The sequence below is a fragment of the Bos javanicus genome, chromosome 19, assembly GCF_032452875.1.
Source record: "Bos javanicus breed banteng chromosome 19, ARS-OSU_banteng_1.0, whole genome shotgun sequence".
Lineage (NCBI taxonomy): Eukaryota > Metazoa > Chordata > Mammalia > Artiodactyla > Bovidae > Bos > Bos javanicus.
The window spans coordinates 49,569,925-49,593,990 of record NC_083886.1 but is presented as its reverse complement, the minus strand read 5'-3'; the positions used below and the strand labels follow the sequence as shown (position 1 = coordinate 49,593,990).

Here is a 24,066-nt window from a genome sequence, read left to right as displayed (position 1 = left end):
TTGCTGGGCAGGACGAGGGAGGGGCCAGGGGACAAGGGAGAGGTGGTCCTTGCTGGGCAGGACAGGGGAGCGGCCACAGGGCCCACGGGCTGTGTGGAAGTGAGGGGCACGATTAAGGGCATAAAGAGACAGGCTGGGGTTATTTTCCTAGCATATGGGAATACAGCGACATGAGTTGATGTACCAGGGGAGGTACATGGGGTGATCCGTGGAATTTGGGTTTCGGGGTATTTGGGGGCAGAGAGAGTGGGGATGAAGTACTGGCTTCTTAAGATCAGGACTCCAGGGTTTCTGGAGTCCAGATCATGCCCTGGAGGCAGAGATGGGGGAGTGGGAGCTTGGGGGTGGGGAGTGAAGTGCTGGATGGCAAGTCTCTCCACTTTCAGAGGTTGTTGTGGGCCCCTGGAGAAGGGCACGGCAACCCACTCCAGTGTTCTTGACTGGAGAATCCCATGGACAGCGGAGCTTGGCGGGTTATGGTCCACAGGGTTGCAAAGAGTCGGCCATGACTGAAGTGACTTAGCCCAGGGGCCTAAGAGAGACCAAGGGACCCAGAAGATAGGGTGTAGAGCCATGGGCACCCAGGCCCAGGAGGCCCCAGCTCACCCTGAAGGCCCCAGGGCATCATTCCCCAGCCCTGAGGCCCCCTGCCCGCTCCATTTCTCTAGCACGACCAGGCCAGCTCCCTTCTCAGCCCTTTCTGCTCCACTATTGTTGACACACACTGATCCGCCTGCTTATCCCTGCCCATTAGGAGCATTATCACCTCGTTGCCAGCCCTGGTGGAGCCTGACAAAGGGAAAAAGCCGCTGCCTCCTCCTCCAGCCCGGCCCCACCCTTCCCGATTCCCTTCTCAATCTGTCCAGGGTGGCCAATGGGCTAGATGCTCCCCCCACCCTGAGGGTGAGGGGAGCCTAGGGAGACTTAAGATGTGGGACCTGGAGCAAGATGAGGCTGGGGTGGGCAGCATGGGAATCAGACCCTGGACTCCCCAGCCCACGAGGCACCCACATCTACGCCATGGAGATGCCCGAGGCAGCTATGGCCAGGCTGGGCTGGAGGGGCAAGGGCGGGCTTGGGACTCGCCGCGCAGCTGCTGGGGTGTGTGTGATGGGCCCAGCCCGCCGCCTGCCCACCCCCTGCCCACACTCTGCTGCTGTCTGGGCACCTGCTATGGTTAGGGACAGCTCCTGGGCGGGGCTCAGCATGTGCCTGGGCAGGCTGTGGACCCGGGGCAGCTGGTGCCTGGCAGAAGGGCGGGGGCCATGCCCAGGGAGCTTTTAGGGGCTCTGAAGCCCTCAGACAAGTCCAGGATTGTGGGGGATCAGCTCTGGTTTTCACTGATCCTCAACTTCACCTCCTGTCTGACCCCCCATCACCCCAGATTTCTGAATCCATCAAGATTTTCTGGGTCCTGGGACCACCCCCCGCCCCACCCCCACCAACTAGGGTAGAGAGGCTGTAGAGTGTAGAGACAGGAAACTGAACTAAGCACCCCAAGACCTGGGTTTGAGACCTGACCTCATATGGACAGCGTGATTGAGAGCTTGTTGCTGACTTCTCGGAGCCTCAATCTTCTCTGGGATGGACGTGGTGATCATCCCTCCCAGCTTCGTGGAGATCAGGATACTGATGAGGCCATAACATGAAACACAGAATGCTCTACGAGTGTCAAATATTATTATGAGTGGGTTGAGACCCCAGGAAGTCAAGTGACAGGCCCACAGTCACAAGGCCAGGAAGAGATGGGCCCCGGTCTCTGAGCAGTACCCACTCTGCCTGGTGGCATGGCTGTTCAGCTCCTCATTCATTCACACACACCTGTGGGCCATGGGTACACATGTACCATGCCCGCCCCCTTGGGGCTCTGTCACCCTCTCTTCTGGCCTCGAGGGCTCTGCCCGGAGGTTTAAGAGTGGGGTGGGAGACTCTGGAGGCCCTGTGCCCCTGAGGCTTTGCACACCCCATCCCCCGCAGGTCTTCACAGGCATCTTCACAGCTGAGATGGTGCTGAAGCTCATTGCCATGGACCCCTACGAGTACTTCCAGCAGGGCTGGAACATCTTCGACAGTATCATCGTCACCCTCAGCCTGGTGGAGCTGGGCCTGGCCAATGTGCAGGGGCTGTCGGTGCTCCGCTCCTTCCGTCTGGTACATGAGGCCCCGGGACCCGGGCTGAGGGAGGGTGGGGTGTGGATGCTTGGAGGACACAAGCAGAAACCCCCAAGAAGTCAGAGGACTGGAAAGGAGGCCCCTCTGCCCTCGTGTGCACCCCTCTGCCTCTCAGAAGCTTTCTCACTGGCAAAAGGGAGAAAGATGCCCTCCTCCTTATCACACAGGGCTGCTGGTAGACCAGAATGACAGCCCAGGAGCTGCCATTTGGACTTGACTCCTAGGTGAACTTGGGGGGACAGTGGGGCGGGGACTTCAGCCCATATTGCAGGCCTGAAAACTGAGGCTCAGGAAGTTCATCAGTAGTGGGATTAGGCCTCTGAATTAGCATCCTTTTCACCACCTCGTAGGGACCTTTCATGCACCCACAAAAATGTAGAGAAAGTAAGATATGCCTCTGTGTACCTTTCACCTGGCTCCAACGGCCATCAACATCCTGTAGTTATTATTTTATCTGTCCCCCCACTTTTTGTGGGGGAATATCTTAAAGCAAATCCTGAGATTTTATTTCGCTTGTAAATGTTTTAGCTTTTATATGTAAGAGATGAGGACTCTTTCTTTTGATCATGTGAAGAGGATGAGGTGGTAGGATGCGAGCATTCCCATTTAACAGAGAGGTAAACTGAGGCCCCATATCCCTCAGAGGGTAGGAGCTGGAGCCATTCAAAAGAGTTCTTTCTGGGAAACCCCTGGTGGTCCAGTGGGTAGGACTCTGCACTCTCAGTGCTGAGGGTCTGGGTTCAGTCCCTGGGGTCCCTGGGTCTCACCAACCCCTGCATTCCCCCTGCCCGGCAGCTGAGGGTCTTCAAGCTGGCCAAGTCATGGCCGACGCTGAACATGCTTATCAAGATCATCGGCAACTCGGTGGGGGCGCTGGGCAACCTGACGCTGGTGCTGGCCATCATTGTGTTCATCTTCGCCGTGGTGGGCATGCAGCTGTTTGGCAAGAGCTACAAGGAGTGCGTGTGCAAGATCGCCGCGGACTGCAACCTGCCCCGCTGGCACATGCACGACTTCTTCCACTCCTTTCTCATCGTCTTCCGCATCCTGTGCGGGGAGTGGATCGAGACCATGTGGGACTGCATGGAGGTGGCTGGCCAGGCCATGTGCCTCACTGTCTTCCTCATGGTCATGGTCATCGGCAACCTGGTGGTGAGTGCGTCTGACTGGGTGGCTCCCGAACCCTTGCCCAGAAAATCCAAGTGTCCCAGGCATGTCCGTGCCTTCGTTGTTTACTTGCTAAATTGTGTCTGACGCTTTTGTGACCCTATGGACTGTAGCCCACCAGGTTCCTCTGTTTGTGGGATTTCCCAGACAAGAATACTGAAGTGGGTTGCTATTTCCTTGTCTAGGGGATCTTCCTGACGCAGGGATCAAATCCTGCCTTGGCAGGTGGGTTTTTTACCACTGAGCCACCAGGGAAGCCCATCCATGCATTTATTTCCCTTAAATCGGACTGTTGAAGGGTTCTTTTCCTATGAAACTGTGTTGTGTAAAATCGCTGACACGTGATTGTTTTATTCCTCCCCTGACCCTAGATGGCAGTTTTGTATGGTTTAACCCAGTGGCTCTCAAATTTTAACCTGCTTCAAAACTCTTGTGAGTTTCTCAAAACCTAGATTCCCAGTCCCAGCCCCCCAGAGTCAGGCGAGGCAGCTCTGAGCCAGGCCCCCCAAACCTGCATTTCTAATGAGCTCTGGGTGATGTCCTGTGCAAGTAGTTGAGACCTAGTGTTTTGGGGAAAGTAACATGATAACCGGAGTCAGACTGGCCTGTGCTCCAGTCCCAGCTCCTTCGCCATCTGTGTGACCTTGAGCGAATCACTGCTCTCTGGTCAGCTGGGTTCTCTAACTCCACATGGGAGAAACATAGTAGACTCCTCAGGGCAACAGTGCCTAACCTTTTTGGCACCAGGGACCGGTTTCATGGAAGACAATTCTTCCACGGACTGGCGTGGGGTGGGGGATGGTTTGGGGTGATTCAAGCACACTGCCGTTATTGTGCATTGTATTTCTGGTGGTTCAGATGGTAACAAATCCACCTTCAGTGCAGGAGACACAGGTTCGACCCCTGGGTCAGGAAGATGCCCTGGAGGAGGGAATGGCTACCCACTCCAGTATCCTTGCCTGGAGAATTCCATGGACAGAGGAGCCTGGCGGGCTACAGCCTATGGGGTCACAAAAGAGTCGGACACGACTGAGTAACACTTAACACTGTATTTCTATTATTATTATTACATCAGCTCCACCTCAGGTCATCAGGCATTATATGCCAGAGCTTGGGGGCCCCTGCCTCAGCGGGTGGCCGGGGGGAGTGACCGTGATGGAAGAAGGCACAGTGTGGGTGGGTACCAGGAACTCCTGGCCCTTTTGTTCTCCTCCCCTCTCACCCTCTGCTCCTGGGAATCAGGCCCCGGGCGTTGGGAGGATGTGGAGATGGCCTGAACTGCACCTGTCCTGCCACTTTCTGGGTGGGGCGCTGGAGGAGGCAAGGGGGGTGCAGGGGCCCAGGAGAAATGGGATGTGAGGTCGTGGTCCAGCTGACCAGAGTTTCAGCAGCCGGGCGGAGGGAGGCGTCTCTCCTCACCCCGCCGACCCTGCTCCTCTGGGCGGGGTCACCCCTGCCAGGAGAGCTGTGCCCGGCTGCCCCGAGCGGGGGCGATGCTACCCCGGGCAACAGCGGGTGGGAAGACGCACGTCCCCACGTTCCGCAAAGGCCGGTGGAATCCTTGAGCTGCTCCGTCAGCGCTTCTCAGATAACGCTGAGCTCCGCTGCGGGCAGAGGCGGACCGGCGGCCGGGGGCGTCACCGCAACTGAGGAGGGGACGGTGGGATGGGGTCCCGACAGCCAGACAGCAGAACCCAGGCTGACTGCTCCAAGGAGGGGGTCTTAGGGAGCGAGGAGAGTAAAGGGAACGCCTCAGCAGGACTGTGGGGCAGGGTTCGTGATGGCGGGGTTGCAGGCTCTGAATAGATGTTTGTGAGGGCAAGTTTAAGCGGCCTGGGAGTGACTGTAAGGGTCGCAGTGGTTTCTGTGTACATGTGAACTCAAAACCATTTTAGGCCCCTACTTGCCGCTTTCTGACTGGGAAACTTTGAGCCAGTTATTTACAGTCTCTCTGGCCTCAGTTTTTCTCATCTGGAAAATGGGGATGAGGCGGGTAGTGACTACTCTGCTGGTGGTCGGAAGGATTAAACCGACCTAAGTGCTCAGCAAAGCGCTTGGCCCACGAGGCCAGGGGAGCTCAAAGGTTACAGGCATTCAGGGAGCAGTGGCAGATTCCACACCCGCCGTCAACCGGCGCCACACGCCAGGCGCTGGGCTCCTGCCACGTGCCGGTTCCTGCGCCAGGGGCTTTACGTGTATTATCCCTACTGCTCCTGACAACCCCATGAGGCAGGTAATGTTGGCTCTGTGCTCCCAGGAGGCACAGCCCAGAACCACACAGCCAGTGTGAAACTGAGCCTGGACTAGAAACTGAGTCTGCGTACTTTCAACAGCAAGAGCATCAATATCATCATTAGTGATACTAACGATGAGTTAGCATCAGGGTACCAGTGGTGACAGCCGACCTCTGTTCATGCTCATACAGCATTCGGAGCATTTCCGGATATTATTCTCTCTCTTTTTAAAAATTGTATTTATTTATTTATTTATTTTTGGCTTTGCTGGCTCTTCATCGCTCTGAGGGCTTTTCTCTAGTTATGGCGAGCAGGGGCTACTCTTCGCCGCAGCGTGTGAGCTTCTCATTGCAGAGGCTTCTCTTGTAGCAGAGCTCAGGCTGTAGGACACTCAGGCTTCGATAGCTGTGGCACATAGGCTCAGGAGTTGCAGCTCCTGGGCTTTAGAGCCTGGGCTCAATAGTTGTGGTGCATGGGCTTAGTGCCTCTGAGGCATATGGGATCTTCCCGGATCAGGGATTGAACCCATGTCTCCTGCACTGAGAGGTGGATTCTTTTCCACTGAGCCACCAGGGTGGTCCCCGGGTATTGATCTCTTAATGCTCACCAGCCTCCATGTGGTGTGTGCTGGATTCTGTTTTGTTTTTAATATTAAAATATTTAATAATATTTAACTTTAATTGTCTGTGTCGGGCCCCAGTTGCGGCACACAGGATCTTTCATCTTCCTTGAGGCATGCGTGATCTGTGGCATGGGAACTCTTAGTTGCATCATGATCATGTGGGACCTAGTTCCCTGACCAGAGATCGAACCCAGACCCCTTGAATTGGGAGCTCGGAGTCTTAACCGTTAGACCACCAGGGAGGCCCCAGGGATGTGCTGTCTTATCTCTATTTTATAGACAAGAAAGCAGAGGCTCAGGGGGGTTCCTTAGTAACCTGTGCAGGATTTGAACCCAAGGAGTCAGGTCTCAGAATCCAGAACCACTGCACAGCACTGCCTCTGTATGTGCCCCCACGCCTCCCATCACACACACACACACACACACACACACACACACACACACCCTGACACCCTTCTCAGGCCCAGCTCTGCAGCTCTCCCACTTTGCTCAAAGGGAGCAGAGCGGCCTGGGGAGGCGCACTGCCAGCTCCTTGGGCACTAGCCCCGCCTACCACCCTCCCAGGCCTCATGGAAGCAAGTGTCTGCCAGAGGGCATGGGGCACCCTGCCAGGGAGGGTGGGGACCCAGGTCCCCAGCGTCCATGGCACTCAGGTACTTCCTTGGGGGTGAAGAAGAGGAAATGACCAGGTCATAGGGAACCCTCCCGTCGGAGCCCACTCCTGGGGAACCTAATGTCCATCCCCCTTCCCTAATTTAACCCACCCCCCCATGCCTTGCCTGGGGCAGCTATTTCTGTCCCAGGCAGGAGCCGTGTGCAAACCCTGGTGACCCAGAGAGCAGCTAATTCCCATCTCAGATGTGTTTCTGGCAACTGGACACCTCCCCCCAGAGAGGGAAAGACAGACCAGTACATTGTGGTGGGGGGCAAAGGCAAGACAGTAGCCAAAAGGCATGGTGATGGGCGAATCCCCCAGCACATTGCCCCAGAGAGAGAAGATGAACAATACATAATAGATACATATATATTTTTTAATTTTTCTGCTCCAGTTCATATTTATTTATTTTTAATTGGAGGATAATTGCTCCTCCAATATTGCATTGGTTTCTTCCATATGACAGTGTGAATCAGCTTTAAGTATACCTATATCCCCTCCCTCTCGAACCTCCCTGCCTATAATTATTTTAAAGATATGTCAACATGATAGTTAAGACAATGACAAAAAGACCTTAGAGGACACTGGTGAAAGCCAGACAGATTCACATGTACGGTCCTCCCCTGGTCACTCAGGGAATTGGTTCCAAAACCCCTTGTGTGTTAGTTGCTCAGTCGTGTTGACCCCCTGGACTGTAGCCCACCAGGCTCCTCTGTCCATGGAATTCTCCAGGCAAGAATACTGGGGTGGGTAGCCATTCCCTTCTGCAGGAGATCTTCCCAACTCAGGGATCAAACCTGGCTCTCCTGCATTGCAGGCAGATTCTTTTTCGTCTTGGGGGCTTCCCTAAGCCCTCAAGACCCCTTGCAGATACCCAAATCTGGGGATACTCAAATCTGATAGAAAACGGCATAGTGCAGTTGACCCTACTTCTTTCGTGTCCAGTCGCACACTCAGCCCCACCCTGAGGCCCCCAGAGTAAGACCTGCCTCTGGTTGACAGGAGCCGGGACCTCCCCCTCCTCAGGCTGCACCGTCCTCCTCTGTCCTGGGAGGTGGGTTGATGGAAGATGGGGCCACTGCACTGCACAGCTTCTGGGGTGGCCATTCACACTGTAGTCTAAATAAATGATGTCCTCCAAAGTTGTGCAGGGCTTTCCAGGTAGCATCAGTGGTAAAGAATCCACCTGCCAATGCAGGAGATGCAAGAGACTTGGGTTTGATCTCTAGGTCAGGAATATCCCCTGGAGTAGGAAATGGCAGCCCACTCCAGTATTTTTGCATGGGCAATCCCATGGATAAAGGAGCCTGGCGGGCTACAGTCCATGGGGTTGCAAAGAGTTGGATATGACTGAGTGAACACACACACAAAGTTGTGCAATGACAGGAAACCTGGATTTTGGTTCTGGATGTGCTGTGTGTCCTTAGGCAAGTCACTCCACCTCTCTGGGAGAACTCAGGCTCCTCATTCATGAAATGCAGAGCTGGCCCCAGAGTTCATCACACTCCTCCCACTACCGTGTAAAACCTTCTATTACTGCACACATAACAGCCCACACGTTTTGAGTGCCTACTGTGCGCTCTAGTTGTATCAACCTTTCAATCCTCACAACAACAACGTGAGGAGGTAGGTACTGGAATCATCGCCATTGTACAAATAAGGAAACCGAGGCACGGGGCAGCGATAGGACTTGCCTCTGGACACACAGCTAATCACTTGGGGTTCAAGGCCAAGCGGCATGGTTTCAAAGCCTGTGAACCCCGGTCTCTACTTTGTGCAAACCCACCGCGTTGTAATTGTCTGATCAAATGTCTGTCTCTAGGCTGGGAGCAAACTGAGGCCAGTCATTCCTGCACACAGTGGGAGAGGCTCAGTAAATATCCGCCAAAAAATAAAGCTGAGGGAGGTAGACCAGTAGCCTCTTACGTCCCTTTCAGTGGGGATAAGATAAGAGTGTCAGTAGAGCAGGGAACCCCGGGGGAAGGAAAGGGAGTGAGCCGAGGTAGATCAGACGTCCTTCCACAGCAGCCGGGGACGTACGTCTGAGTCCTGGGAACTCCAGGTGGCACTAGTGGTAAAGAATCCACATGCCAATGTAGGAGACGCAGGAGACATGGGTTCGATCCCTGGGTCAGGAAGATCTCCTGGAGGAGGAAATGGCAACCCAATCCAGTCCAGCATTCTTGCCTGGAGAATCCCACGGCCAGAAGAATCGGGCTGGCTACAGTCCATGGGGTTGAAAAGAGTCAGACACAACTGAGGACACAGGAGCACGTACCAGGAGCCCGTGGACTATTAGAAGTCCCACTTACAAGACAAGAGAAGGCTCAAAATAGGCTCCCAATGAATCCCCGAAGCTTTGAGACGGGAGCCCTAGTTTTTGATCTGCATCCTCTAGCAGTGGAAGTGGAGGACAGAGTCGTGGAAGAGTCCCTGTCCCCCAGTGGGCCTCCTCAAACCCTGCCTCCGCCTTGGTCAGCAGAGTCCTCTCCTGCCCAAGCCTCAGTCTCCCTATCTGTAAAGTGGGCACGACTGTAGCACTTCTCAGCTCCAAGAGCAGTTTTGAGGGTTCTGTTAGGTGCTGCTGCTGATGTTTAGTCACTCAGTCGTGTCCAACCATTTGCAACCCCAAGGACTGAAGCCCCCTGCTCCTCTGTCCGTGGAATTCTCCAGACAAGAATACTGGAGTGGGTAGCCATTCCCTTCTCCAGGGGATCTTCCCAACCCAGGGATCAAACCCAGATCTACTGCATTGCAGGCAGATTCTTTACCATCTGAGCTACCAGGGAAGCCCTCTCTTAGATGATGCTCCTCTTTAATGCCCACCAAGAGGTAGGTCTGACTTGGAGGCCCGAGGACCCTCATGTGGACTGAAGGGGGCACCCTTGGGGCCCCGCAGCTAAGCTCAGGCTCCCCCTCACCTCCTGCTCTCCAGGTCTTGAACCTGTTCTTGGCCCTGCTGCTCAGCTCCTTCAGTGCCGACAGCCTGGCGGCCTCGGACGAGGATGGCGAGATGAACAACCTGCAGATTGCCATCGCTCGCATCACGTGGGGCATCGGCTTCGCCAAAGCCTTCCTCGTGGGGCTGCTGCATGGCAAGGTACTGAGCCCCAAGGTTATCATGCTCAGCCTTGGAAGCATCGGCGAGGATGGGGAGGCCGGAGAGGCTCCAGAAAGTGCCCCCGAGGATGAGAAGAAGGAGCCTCCGCCCGAGGAGGATGGCAAGGACCTCAAGAAGGACAACCACATCCTGAACCACGTGGGCCTGGCTGACGGCCCTCCCCCCAGCATTGAGTTGGACCACCTCAACTTCATCAACAACCCCTACCTGACCATCCACGTGCCCATCGCCTCCGAGGAGTCTGACCTGGAGATGCCCACAGAGGAGGAAACTGACACCTTCTCTGAGCCTGAGGATGTCAAGGTAAGCCCATAGCAAGGTCCAGATTCAGGGCTCGGGAGTCAGACAGAGACGACTCTACATTTGTGTATGACCTTGAACATGGCACAAAGCCTCTCCAAGCCTCAGTTTCTCCATCTGTAAGGTGGGGTAATGGTACCTACCTTGTGGTGTTACTGTGAGCATTAGATGAGATGCTGTGTGCAGAGCATCTCTGTGAATGGTGACATATAAATACCATTATTATGACCCGCTCCACTTGTCTGAACACCCCAGGCCTTTCCCTGCACTCCTGCCCTGCAGCTCCTCCTGGGTCCCCTCTCACCAGCAGGTGGCGCTGTGAGATAGCATATTCTCACCTGAGAAGCCTGAATCCAGGGCTGGAACCCAAGGGGCCTCTCTTAACCCTGCCCTGGGGTTAAGAAGCCGCTACCAAGTTCTTGCTATTATCGTCTGTTTCTGTGTAGACGCCCCCTGGTGGTGGTGGGGACCCGGTCCCAACTTCCCAGCGTGGGCCAGAGTGCCAGGTCTGGGCTGGAGACAATGAGGAGAGGGTGTCAGGGATCCAGTGGGGTGGAGCCGAAGAAATGGAGAGCTGGGCCCCAGCCTCAGCTGGAGCCCTGATGCCCACCCCCTCCCCCTGCCCCTCCCCTGTAAGGGTTGGGGAGGCCCTGGCGGTTGCCCCCAGAAGCTCAGGTTGAGCCCCTCACCCACCCTCCAGCTCCATCAGGGGAAGGATCAGCACATAAGCTAGGGCAGGGCCCCCTGACCACCCCCACCCTGGCAGCGTGGGCCCAGCAGGCACCAGAGCCTGAATAAACTTTGCCCTGAAAGCTCTTGACTCCTTATTCCCCCCAAATACGTGGCATACTAAGTTACCAGGGAGCCGAGCGCCTGCCAAGCTATAAATACCCCTGGAAACGTGGCACCAACCTCGGTATGAGGAGTGGGGGTGGAGAAGGGCCGGACAGCAGCCGGGCCAAGGTGCTGGGGACTCTGGAGGGGGCGGGCACAGCTCCCGAGGGGCGGTGAGAAGTGGGGGGCATAGGCAGGGCCAGTGGCTCAGCGGGCATCCTGCCCGACCTAATGCCCCATGCCTCAGTTTCCCTTTCTGTCAACTGGGCACCAGGCCCTCCCTTTCTGGCCACCATTCTGACAGCTGCCCCCGCCACCATCCCATGACCCTCTCCATTTTCCTTTTCAGGGGCCTCACCCCAGCCATAAAGGGGGCCCCTTGAGGAGTGGAGGCTGGGCCAGGAGGAGGTGAGGGAGGTCTGGCCAGGCTGGAGTACCAGCCCCCTACCCCCACTCTTTCTGAATTCCCCCATCCTTCCTGGATTCCTCAGCTGAACAGAGCGTAAGAGGGCTCGGACCTTGCTCCATCCTGACCCCTTCCCTTCTAGCCAGCATCTCTGAGCCTCTTCAAATCCAAGTGCCCTGAGGATAGGGCCAAGGCCTGGGTCCTTCTGCACAGACCCCAGTGCTGGCTCCACAATCCAGGGCTGAATGAATGAATGAGTCTGTGAATGAATGAGTCTGCTCCACCCCCCACCCCCGCTTCCCCTTCTCCCTTCTGGGCCCTCCCCTCGGGGCTCCCATCTGGACCCCCTCTGCCCCACGTGACCCTGTGGCCTCCGCAGAAGCCGCTGCAGCCCCTGGATGGGAACTCCTCCGTCTGCAGCACTGCCGACTACAAGCCCCCCGAGGACGACCCCGAGGAACAGGCCGAGGAGAACCCTGATGGGGAGCAGCCTGAGGAGTGCTTCACCGAGGGTGAGAGCCAGCCCGCCCGGGTGCCTCCCCCAGCCCGGCAGACCCCGGAAGCGGCAGGCCAGGCTAGGGCCCGAGGAGAGCCTCAGCCTCAGCTCACCGTCTCCTTGGGGACGGCCTGGGGACAGGCGAGTCACCAAAAGCAACAGGGCCTTCTTCCTCCGATGGTGCCCTGCCCTTCCGCACCTGGGAGAATGCGACCCCAGGAAGGGGTGTCAGAGCAGATGCTTCTGAGCCCCTGCCCCCTCTGCCCCCTGCCGTGTGTGCCGTAGGTGACAGTCCCAGCAGCCCACAGGCTGCTGCACAGAATCCGCATAGAGCCCTGAGTATGGCCGGCACGAAGCAGGCACTCAGCACTGGCTTCTCTAAGGCTGTCCTTCTCAGCTTCGTCTTCCAGAAAGAGGCCTGCCTGGCCCTTCCGGAACATTCTTTGCCCAGAGAGTTTGGGTTGTGCAGAGTGGAGGCTGCCTGGGGGACGTGGGGGAGGATGGGGACAGCTGAAAGCCGTGGAACCTGCGTGGGTGGCCCACACCCCTGTTTTCTGGCGTGTCTCTGCATGCAGTCAGGGTGGGGAGGGGGCATATCCTGGGAAGGGGAGGGGGGAAACGGGCTGACCGTGACGGGTGCCCCTGCCGCCCTCCCTCCCCAGCCTGCGTGCAGCGCTTTCCCTTCCTCTACGTGGACATCTCCCAGGGTCGAGGGAAGAAGTGGTGGACCCTCCGCAGGGCCTGCTTCAAGATCGTCGAGCACAACTGGTTTGAGACCTTCATTGTCTTCATGATCCTGCTCAGCAGTGGGGCCTTGGTAGGCGCCGCCCTGAGGGCCGGGCATGGGCAGGGGCAGGGGCCAGGCTGGAAGCAGGCTGTCCCAGGGCTCCCTCCTTTCCACACCATGGGAGGGACACTTGCTGGACAGGCCCGAACCCAGAGAGAGAGCCCTGAAGAACTCACCAGTGCTTCCAGGGTGTGTGGCAGACTGTGCTCATTTTCACAAAGAGGCAGATGGGCTCTGACCCTGTGTGCCTCCCTGGCCGACAGGTCCCGACCAGGGAGCAGGTGGGAAGGGAATATGGGGTGGGGGGGCCAGCCTGTGTCACAGCAAACCCCCTGCAGGTTAGTGAACATTCCTATCATTAGGTCTGGGGAAGGGGAGCTGAGGGGCTTCCCCCCACCAGGAACTCCCCCGCTCACCCCCACGATGGGTGCTGGGAGTCTGCCCCCGCATCTAACCCCAGTGCCAGACCCCTGGGAACCAGCAGCTGTAGAGACGTGGCTGCTGCCCCAGCCTCCGGGCCCTGGCCACCCGCCTGCTGGTGCCCCCAGGCCTTCGAGGACATCCACATTGAGCAGCGGCGAGTCATCCGCACCATCCTGGAGTACGCCGACAAGGTCTTCACCTACATCTTCATCCTGGAGATGCTACTCAAGTGGGTGGCCTACGGCTTCAAGGTGTACTTCACCAATGCCTGGTGCTGGCTCGACTTCCTCATCGTGGACGTGAGTCCGCCCCACTCCCGCCCAGCCCCGCCGCCAGCTCCGGAGGCCCTCCTTGGGGCCAAGGCCCCGCACTCCCTGACCACCTGCCCTCCCGTTTGCAGGTCTCCATCATCAGCCTGGTGGCCAACTGGCTGGGCTACTCGGAGCTGGGACCCATCAAATCCCTGCGGACGCTGCGGGCCCTGCGCCCCCTGAGGGCACTGTCTCGATTCGAGGGCATGAGGGTGGGTGTCGAGGGGGACTGTGAGTAGGGCTAAGGAGTGGGGGAGCAGCGACAGCTTGGAAGGGGGCTGGGGGCGTGTCTGTACTCTGGCCACCACTGGGAGTCAAGGTTTGGGGGTCCCCCAGGCAACTGATGGCAAAAGGAGAAGCAGGTGGCAGAGGATGAGATGGTTAGATAGCATCACTGACTCAATGGACATGAATTTGAGCAAACTCCGGGAGGACAGACGAGCCTGGTGGGCTACCGTGCATGCGGTCGCAAAGAGTCGGACACGACTGAGTGACTGAGCGACAACAACAACAACAAAAGGCACCCCCACACACCAGCCCAGGTGCCCGTTCCTGCCCGCAGCCCCCTCCTTCACTCCTCTCTGCCACCACTAGGGGGCAGCAGAGGCCGCAGCCACTCCCAGGAGGGGCCTGAGGGCACCCAGGCAGGAGAGGAAGGAAAGGTCTGTGGGTTTATAGGTGACTCTCCCCAGCCTCAGACTGGGGCCCCCCAGGGCTCCGAGCCTGCCCATCCTTCCCTCAGGCCGCTGAGGGCGGAAGTGACAGGTAAATACAGGGTTCAGGCAAGACCAAGGGGACTTCCCCGGCTAAGGCTGGAAGTAGGGGTTCTGTTAAGAGCAAGGCCTACTCTGGGGGGGACAGACTTCCATGAAGCAGATGATTGCAGATCAGCAGGGCACTCAGCCTGGGGTCTCCCATACAAGAGCCCGGCCCAGCCAGGGACCCCTCCCCACTGGGGGAAAATGACCTGGCCATGGCCGCACAGCTGGTTGATGCCCCAGCCAGGAATAGAATTGCCCTGGGCATCACCGGGCTTACACCACTCACTTTGTCTGGAGGTCATGAAACCACTTCTCCTTGAAAACAGATTAATTCTCAGATTCAGCTCAGCCGGAAACAATGAGGTTGGCCTGTGTGGCCAGGGCTGGCTGGGCACAGAGCTCCAGTCCCCAAGGTTCCTGCTGCTTCACAGGCTCCGTTCTTTTCTGGGTCTTTGTCTCTAATCCTGTGAGCAGATGAGCCGGGGGCCAGGTCACGGGGACTGAGTTTCCTATGGGGGCCGAGGAAAGAGTGTTTGTCTCCTGCCTGGTGACCCATGGCCGGGCTGCTTCCAGAGAAGCCCAGCTCCCCACCCTGGGCTGTTGGCTCCAGCGAAGCAGAGAGCCCTCTTCAGCCAGCAGGCCGGCAACCCCCTACCCCTGCTCCCTGCTCCCACCATCCCCCACCCCCACAAAAAGCCCAGTAGACTTCTCCTGCAGGCCTGGGTTCATTCAGATCAGCCCTCCTCCAGGAAGCCTTCCCTGCCTGGTCCCTTGGTTGGTGTGGGTGGGGAGTCCTCTCCCAGAGGAGACTGGGTGATGCCCCCTACCCTGCTGCCTGGGAGGGGATCTGGCTGTGACTCCCTCCTCCCCACCCCCGGCCCCCAGGTGGTGGTGAATGCCCTCCTGGGAGCCATCCCCTCCATCATGAACGTGCTGCTCGTCTGCCTCATCTTCTGGCTCATCTTCAGCATCATGGGCGTCAACCTGTTTGCCGGCAAGTTCTACTACTGCATCAACACCACCACCTCCGAGAGATTCGACATCACCGAGGTCAACAACAAGTCCGAGTGCGAGAGCCTGATGCACACGGGCCAGGTCCGCTGGCTCAACGTCAAGGTCAACTACGACAACGTGGGCCTCGGCTACCTCTCGCTCTTGCAGGTGGTGAGTGTGACATGCGGCCCCTGCATGAGGCAGGGGTGGAGACGCCCCTGGAATCTCACTGGGACTGAGCCCACGGCCACTCCTCGTTAGGGAATCTCCCACCTGCCTCCAGGGCTGGAGGACCCAGAGGTCGTGTCCATACCTGTCTGTATTTTGATGGTCTGTACTTGATGCCTGCCCAGTGGGACTCGGAGCAGGCAGCTTCTGGGGTAGGCAGGGAGGGAAACTCATGGATGGTGGAAGCAGCTAGCAGCCCCTCCCCTCACACCCAACCACACTCTCGCAGGCCACCTTCAAGGGCTGGATGGACATCATGTATGCTGCCGTGGACTCCCGGGAGGTGAGTGGGGGTCCCCGAAATGTGGGCTGGTGAGTGAGCCAGGGGAGAGGACTCAGATCCATCCCCACCCCACGCCGCCTCCTCAGGAGCCCCCGAGACCCCACTGCCTACAGGGGTGGGTGGGCCCACAGTGGGACAGGGAGCAGGCAGTGTGTGCCCCCAGCCCACCCCGCATACGCGCCCCTGTCCTGTGACTGCTGCAGAAGGAAGAGCAGCCGCAGTATGAGGTGAACCTCTACATGTACCTCTATTTCGTCATCTTCATCATCTTCGGCTCCTTCTTCACCCTCAACCTCTTCATTGGCGTCATCATCGACAACTTCAACCAGCAGAAGAAGAAGATGAGTATCTAGCCCGCCTTCCCCCCTGGGTTCTCCCCGCGCTGGGCTCCCTCCTCACACCCGCTTTGTCCACTTCTCCTTTCGTATGTTCACAAACACTGTCCGCGCACCCGATCGAGGCAGAGCCTGGGTTCCGATCCCACCAGGTGACCTTGAACTAGTGACGGGGCCAGTGTGAACCTTGGTTTCCTTCTGTACAAAATGAGGCTCATGCTGCCTGCTTTGCCGGCTCATTCTGAGGACCCAGTGAAATACTGATGGAAGGTGGCCCAAAATGGGCCATGAGGGCTGTGCTGGCCCCTTCCCTCTGTCTGTCACCCACCCCCCTTTCTCTGGACCCTTCCGTCCCCCTTCCCTGCCTCCTTCAACCCCCATCTCTGGCCCTCTAAGCAGGTCTCCTTCCCTCTTCCCACCAGGCCCCCCTGCTGGGATGGGGGAGGGCTTTACACAGATGTTTGAGGTTGGGAAGTCCTGGAAGCTGAGAAGGGGGACTCTCCAACCTTACGGGCCCCATCCCATTGTACTTTGGAGGGAAAGACATCTTCATGACAGAGGAACAGAAGAAATACTATAACGCCATGAAGAAGCTTGGCTCCAAGAAGCCTCAGAAGCCAATTCCCCGGCCCCAGGTACCAGCCCTCTGGGCCCCTCCCGCTACAGCCCATATAAGGCTCCTGCCCAAGGGGGCCCGTGCGGGGGATGCAGAAGGCAGGCTGCTCTCTGCCCACCAGGCTGTGTCCCTGGTGTGAGGCTGGGGCCCCCCGCAGGAAGGTTGTGCCCACATGTTGGGAGGGGCACCTCTCCATAACACCACACTTCATGTGCAAGCAAGAGCAGCCTGATAAACTCCAGTCACTGGTTTACCCCTTGCCTAACCCGCCCAGCGCCCCCAGCGTCCATTCAGCTCCTTAGCTGGTGGCCTCTGGGGGCAAGGGCCCCTGGAGACGGGAGGAAGAGGATGTCCAGACAGCTCCCCCAGTGAGCAGCCACTTCGGGAGAAGGAGGAGGGGTTGCTGAGGGCCCTTAATTCGGGAAGAAGTTCCCAGAGAGAGGAAGGAGGCCCACAGACCCCACAGAGTGGCCCGTCTCCATGGGTCTCCCTGCCTCCCGAGGCCCCGGCCCTGATGCCTTCATTCTCTCTCTCTCGCCTCCCCACCCCCACACTCCTGTGTCGTGTCCTCTCGCCTCTCCTGCCGGTGCATGTCCTGCTCTGACCGCCGCCCTCACCCCCACCCCTGCTGCAGAACAAGGTCCAGGGCATGGTGTACGACCTGGTGACCAAGCAGGCGTTCGACATCACCATCATGATCCTCATTTGCCTCAACATGGTCACCATGATGGTGGAGACGGACGACCAGAGCCAGCTCAAGGTGGACATCCTGTACAACATCAACATGGTCTTCATCATCATCTTCACGGGCGAGTGCGTGCTCAAGATGCTGGCCCTGCGCCAGTACTACTTCACCGTCGGCTGGAATATCTTCGACTTTGTGGTCGTCATCCTGTCCATTGTGGGTGAGCAGGGCCGGGCTGGGCTGAGTCGTTCGGGAAGGCCCGGGGTCGCCCTCCTCATGTCCACACGCACACCTGCTCATGCACTTGGTATGCTTTTGCACACACACAGACACACACACACATGCATTTGCACCCCGTGTCTACACTAAATGCACAGAAGCACAGACGGTGGGTTCCCAGGCAGCCTGTTACCTGTGCACACACGAGTACAGCTCCAGAAGCATTCACCTGACCTGAAGATGCACGTTCAGGTCCCAATGTGCTTTGGGAAAGACATAAGAAGATGGTTCCAGGACTTTCCTGGTGGCCCTGTGGCTAAGACTCTGCACTCCTGATGCAGGGGCCCCAGGTTCGATCCCTGGTCAGGGAACTAGATCCCGCATGCCACAACTAAAGATCCCACATGTTGCAACGAAGACCCATCACAGCCGAATAAATAAACTAAAAAAAGAAGATGGATCTAGCAGCCTTACGCACAGGAGAGGTGTGTGTAATTATGACAGTAACTAGCTGTCATTTATCCATCACTTACAGTTGGCCTGAACTAGGCCATGCACTTCACAGTATTAGCTGTGTAATTAGTAACTGTTCCTAACAAATGTCCTGAGACTGGGACGGTTGTCATCTCCATCTTACAGATGAGGAAACTGAGTCACAAACCAGGTAGGCGACATGCCCATCATCACACACCCAGAGCTGTTCTCCCCCTCACTCTCATCCATGGCATCTGTGAACAGCCTTGGCAATGGGCCTTACCCACCCCCCCATCCACTTTGGCACATCCCACCTCCACTGGGCTGCGTCAGGGCAGAGATGGAGCCCAGGACCCCAAGAGCCCTGGGAGAGTCTAATGGGTCAGGGCACTCAGGCTGTGCACTGAGCGATGAATTTCTACTGCTCCTTCCTGGGGTAGACGAGCCCAGCACTGCATGCCCCAAGGAGCTGCACCTTCCCCCTGCTCCCCGACCCTGCCGCCCACCCCCAGGGCAGCAGTGCTTCCTCGAGGCTTCCTCCCTTGCAGGCCTGGCGCTCTCCGACCTGATCCAGAAATACTTCGTCTCACCCACGCTGTTCCGTGTGATCCGCCTGGCGAGGATCGGGCGGGTCCTGCGGCTGATCCGCGGGGCCAAGGGCATCCGGACGCTGCTCTTCGCGCTCATGATGTCGCTGCCCGCCCTCTTCAACATCGGCCTCCTCCTCTTCCTGGTCATGTTCATCTACTCCATCTTCGGCATGTCCAACTTCGCCTACGTCAAGAAGGAGTCGGGCATCGACGACATGTTTAACTTCGAGACCTTTGGCAACAGCATCATCTGCCTCTTCGAGATCACCACGTCGGCCGGCTGGGATGGGCTCCTCAACCCCATCCTCAACAGCGGGCCCCCTGACTGTGACCCCAACCTGGAGAACCCGGGCACCAGCATCCGGGGCGACTGTGGCAACCCCTCCATCGGCATCTGCTTCTTCTGCAGCTACATCATCATTTCCTTCCTCATCGTGGTCAACATGTACATCGCCATCATCCTGGAGAACTTCAACGTGGCCACGGAGGAGAGCAGCGAGCCTCTTGGGGAGGATGACTTCGAGATGTTCTACGAGACATGGGAGAAGTTCGACCCCGACGCCACGCAGTTCATTGACTACAGCCGCCTCTCCGACTTCGTGGACACCCTGCAGGAGCCGCTGAGGATCGCCAAGCCCAACAAGATCAAGCTCATCACGATGGACCTGCCCATGGTGCCGGGGGACAAGATCCACTGCCTGGACATCCTCTTTGCCCTGACCAAAGAGGTCCTGGGTGACTCCGGGGAGATGGACGCCCTCAAGGAGACCATGGAGGAGAAGTTCATGGCCGCCAACCCCTCCAAGGTCTCCTATGAGCCCATCACCACCACCCTCAAGAGGAAGCACGAAGAAGTGTGCGCCATCAAGATCCAGAGGGCCTACCGCCGGCATCTGCTGCAGCGCTCCGTGAAGCAGGCCTCTTACATGTACCGCCACAACCATGACGGCGGCAGGGACGGGGCCCCCGAGAAGGAGGGGCTGATCGCTGACACCATGAGCAAGATGTACGGCCCCGACAACGGGAACAGCGGTGTGCCGAGCAAAGAGGAGGAGAGGGGCTCCACAGGGGACCCCGGACCTGCCATGGGGCTCAGGCCCATCAGCCCCTCTGACGCACCCCTCCCTCCCGCCCCACCCCTGGGGCAGACGGTGCGCCCAGGGGTCAAAGAGTCTCTCGTCTAGCAAGTGGTGGTGAGGTGGCACAGCCCCAAAGCACCCCCTTGGTGCCTGCCGCTGAGGGAGCTAGGGCTGTGCGTCCGGGACTGACCCAGCTCCCTGGTGGGGACAGGCTTTGTCCATGCTGGGCTGTCACCCAGGCCATGGAAGGGGGGAATTGTACCTGAAGTCTCCACTCTGGGCTGAGGCCACTGCCTCCGCGATATTCACATTCAAGTTGCTCTCACCTCCTCGTGGGCCCTGCTGCCCTCCTCACAGCCCCGGGGAAGGTCAGAACATCAGAGTCTCTGCTCCCCACTTGGGAGGAGCCGGCCTGTGATGGAGGGATTGGCTGCCCTCCTTCCCCCAGAGTCTTAAGGGCTACTGACCTCTCTGCAGGCAGTGGCTCAGGCCTCCAGCTCCCTCTGGGACAAGGAAGTCTTCACCTCAGTGGGAGCAGACCTGAGCCCAGGGCCTGCCACCCTGTCCGGCCTCTGGGATGCAGCTCACCCTGCCTGCTCAGGAATTCTCAGGAGAAGGAAAACATCCCTGGTTCAGAAATGGCTCCATATACCCGGTGGTGGGTGGGTGGTGGGGAGGCCACTGGATGCTGAGACATTGGGTGGGTTGTGGCCCCTGAATCCTTTCCCGATTCATCCATTGCCCAGGCCCTCCAGCTCCCTGGCTGGCCCCTGGGAGAAGAGCAGAAGGGAAGATTCCCCTTGGGAATTATCTTTTTCTAGAAAGCACGATGGGGTGGGTAGCAGGGGTTGGATCCCACCAGTGTATTACTACACTGGGGGCTTCCTTGAACTGAGCACCCAGATCTCGGGTGGGGTCGGGGACCCTGGGGCTTGGGAAGAAGATTCCCGTCTTCCTCCTCCATCAGCACCACTTGGGCTCCTGGCAGCCTCCCTAGCCCCAGGGTCCCCTCCTCACCCCCCGCCACACCCTTCTCTTCCTCTTGCATCATCCTTTCCCCCTTCCTCAAAGTGGTCCTAAGAATGTTCTAGCTGAGCTCACGTTCGAGATTTCAACACTGAGGTGGGAACTGCTCACCTGGCTCAGGCCCAAGCGTCCAACTTCTGGCCACTGGAAGCTGTGCGATGCTTCTGTTGGCACCACCGATCTGGGCTCTTGTGAATAGACAGAGGCCGAGCTTGGAGGAGGGGGTGAGACACCAGCTCGGGGTCACTGGATTTACTCACCTGTGTGTGTGTGCGTGTGCGTCTGTGAACCACTGTGTCCCATAGAACCTGCATATGCATCTGTCTATGTGTATATCTGTGTGTGTGTGTGTGTGTCAGCGTGCCCTGGAGTGCTTAACCAGTGGGTATGCGTGTGTCTTCTCTGTCGGCCAGTCCGTGGAAGTGTCCTTGTGCTGTGAGTGTGTATGTGAGTGTGAACACACGTGGTAAGGTTTGCACACTGAGCCCCCCACCCCACCCCCACTGCACTTAGTTCCTCTTCTTTTTCTTCTTGTTTCTCGTGAACAGTTTGATTAAAACTCAGGAAGCAGCAAAACCTCCAAACAACATGTGTGTGTGTGTTTGCTTGTGTGCACGCCCACAGGCCGGAGCCTTCCTTTCTGTCTGCCCCACTCTGCCCGGACATTTCTTTCTTTCATGGCCGTGAGGGCACCCTTCTGCCTTCTCTGCTTCTCTTCCTCACACCCACTGCCCAGCCCCGCTCCCTGGCCCCGCCTGGGTCCTCTCTGGAAGGAGGCCCCTGCTTCTTCCATCTCTTCCTGCAGCAGTTCCGGCTCTTTCTTCAGAAGTTCCTCCAGGGGTCAGCCTCTTCTCTGACCAGCACCCTGCCCGTGTCCTTTCCTTCCTCCTCTTGGGGCCGGATGAGTGTGGCCCCAGAGCCTCAGCCTCTGTTGGACTGAACTCTCTCCACTGGGCCGGGTACAGAGCCAGCGTGGCTGAATAGGGTCCAGGCCTCCTCCCCCTGCAGACCCACAGCCATTGCACCTCGTCCGGGTGGGAACAGGCCCAAGCCAGGCCAGCAGAAGGCTCCTTTGTACAGTTCTTATAATAAACCTCCCGGTGCCTCGGACGAGTACGCTTTTTCCTTCTGTGCCTCTGTGTGCGGACGTGGACGGGAGCTGAGGGCGACAAGAAGGGCTAGGGGGATTGGAAACAAGTGGAGAAGCCTTGGGGAGCTGCCAGGTATTGGGGAGGGCAGGATAAGGAGGGCCCCAGCTCCCTCCTCTGGCTTAGTCTGGCTGGAACCCAGCCTCCTCAAGAGGCCAGATGAGGTCAGGAGTCGTTCCCTCACCCCTGCCCGCCCCACTAACAGGCAGCACCCACACTACCCCTCCCTGCCCACAACAGTACCCAGGAAATAGGCGTTGGGACCTGTGTGCCCAGACCCTCCTCTCTGGAAGCCCCCATCACTTTTCTGCCTCACCCATGGCCTGTGGGTCCACGGTGTGGCCCTTCCCTTTCCTGAGGCCCAATCCCCTCTAGGATGCTGCCTCTGACCCCAGAGGACCCAGAATCCCATGGACCTATGACAAAGAGAAATATGTAGTGAGCTCAGGCCACAATCCCAGTGAGTGAAATATAAGTTTAGATTTAATTTTGCTTTCCGACAGCCAGGGCTGTATTCCTCTAAACTAGTAAATATTTAGTCCCTTTCAAGATTTCTGTATCCCCACTCCCCTTTTCCTGAGTCCTGAGGTTACATGGCTCCCCTGGCGGCTGGGGAGGGGCACCCACAGGCCACCCCAACCTCCCTCAGCCGTGTCCTCGAGCCCCTTCCCACCCTGCGGATGTCTTTGCCTGTGGGGGTGGGGTGCCAGCAGGGTTTCTGAGCCCACATGGGGGTGCTGAACCCCTTCTCAGAGGTGGGGAAAGCTCCTTCTCACTTTTTACTTTAAGTTTCTCCAAACCTCGGTTGGGGCTCTCTCTGTCCTCAAGGACAGGAGAGCTTGAGAGTGCCCTGATCTATGTTGCCCCTGAGCCTTGAATGGTGAAAGAAAAAGGTAAGATCCTGGGTGATAAACATAACCGAGGTTCCTATTCAGAACCATGTGCTTCCCCCAGATATCAATGCTACTCACCGCCTCCTGAGGGTGGACTGTGCTTCCACCTATGTCACCATGCACTTCAGATACAAGAGGCCCTTCAAGGCTCATGACTGCCCTGCAAAGGACAGGTGGCTCAGTGGTAAAGAATCCACCTGCTAATGTAGGAGACGCAGGTTCGATCCCTGGGTCAGGAAGATCCCCTTGAGGAGGAAATGGCAACCCCTCTCCGATATTCTTGCCTGGGAAATCCCATGGACAGAGAAGCATGGCAGATTACAGTCCAGGGGCCCTCAAAGAGTCCAACACAACTAAGCCCCTGAGCACACACAAAGAAGGTTTTATTACAGTTATTTGTATTTTGCCTAAAGGAGGAAACTTGGTCCCTGAGAGGTTAAGAATGGGTGTTGCTTAACTGGGGTGCTGTTGGCAGGTAAGGCAGGAAAAATCTGCCCCTCCCACTGCTGTGTCTTCGCTGCCCCTGGCCCAGGAACGCCAGTGGCATCCACTAGTCATTTGACCATGGCCACAGCCCTGGAGGGAGCTTCCCTTATAGCTCAGTCAGTAAAGAGTCTGCCTGAAATGCAGGAGACCCGGGTTCAATTCCCGGGTCAGGAAGATCTCCTGGAGAAGGAAATGGCAACCCACTCCAGTATTCTTGCCTGGAGAATCCCATGGCCAGAGGAACGTGGCGGGCTATAGTACATGGGGTCGCAAAGAATCAGACACGACTTAGCAACTAAACCACCATGGCCCTGGAAGGGCTTCCCTGATAGCTCAGACGGTAAAGAATCCAGCTGCAATACAGGAGAGCTGGGTTCGCCTCAATCCCTCGGCCCTGGAGCACTTCCAGAGCTGTCAGTGTAGGGCAGGACCACCGTTTGTTGAGAATCGCCAGGTAACTGGGGGAGGCTTCCTGGCTGGTGTACTGCAGAGTTAGGGGTCAAACCAGCATTCTCTTTTTTGTTTTCAGATACATGTTCTGTGACTTGGCTTGGTTTCTCTTATCTATTTATTTTGGGCTGTGCTGGGTCTTCGTTGCTGTGCAAGAGCTTTCTCTAGTTGTGGCAAGCAGGGGGTACTCCTCGTCACAGGTCATAGGCTTCTCATTGCAGCAGCTCCTCTTGTTGCAGAGCCCGGGCTCTAGGCGTGCGCACTCAGTAACT

At 57.5% G+C, this 24,066-nt stretch overlaps 1 protein-coding gene across 2 annotated transcripts in view; it reads left to right on the top strand.

Annotated features, from left to right (window-relative positions):
* SCN4A (sodium voltage-gated channel alpha subunit 4) overlaps positions 1–21,927 on the top strand; it is a 53,039-nt gene extending 31,112 nt beyond the window's left edge. Inside the window, exons 13-25 of one of the 2 annotated variants that reach the window (XM_061392354.1) lie at positions 1,978–2,151; positions 2,968–3,324; positions 9,786–10,274; positions 11,894–12,023; positions 12,670–12,824; positions 13,343–13,516; positions 13,618–13,740; positions 15,175–15,453; positions 15,740–15,793; positions 15,997–16,134; positions 16,659–16,763; positions 17,379–17,649; positions 18,671–21,927. In XM_061392354.1, coding sequence (XP_061248338.1) covers positions 1,978–2,151; positions 2,968–3,324; positions 9,786–10,274; positions 11,894–12,023; positions 12,670–12,824; positions 13,343–13,516; positions 13,618–13,740; positions 15,175–15,453; positions 15,740–15,793; positions 15,997–16,134; positions 16,659–16,763; positions 17,379–17,649; positions 18,671–19,896 — 3,675 coding nt within the window. In that variant the 3' untranslated portion in view covers positions 19,897–21,927. Of the gene's footprint in view, positions 1–1,977; positions 2,152–2,967; positions 3,325–9,785; positions 10,275–11,890; positions 12,024–12,669; positions 12,825–13,342; positions 13,517–13,617; positions 13,741–15,174; positions 15,454–15,739; positions 15,794–15,996; positions 16,135–16,658; positions 16,764–17,378; positions 17,650–18,670 lie in introns of both variants that reach the window. The other variant, XM_061392353.1, reaches the window with a different exon arrangement.
* Positions 21,928–24,066: the final 2,139 nt, after the last annotated feature.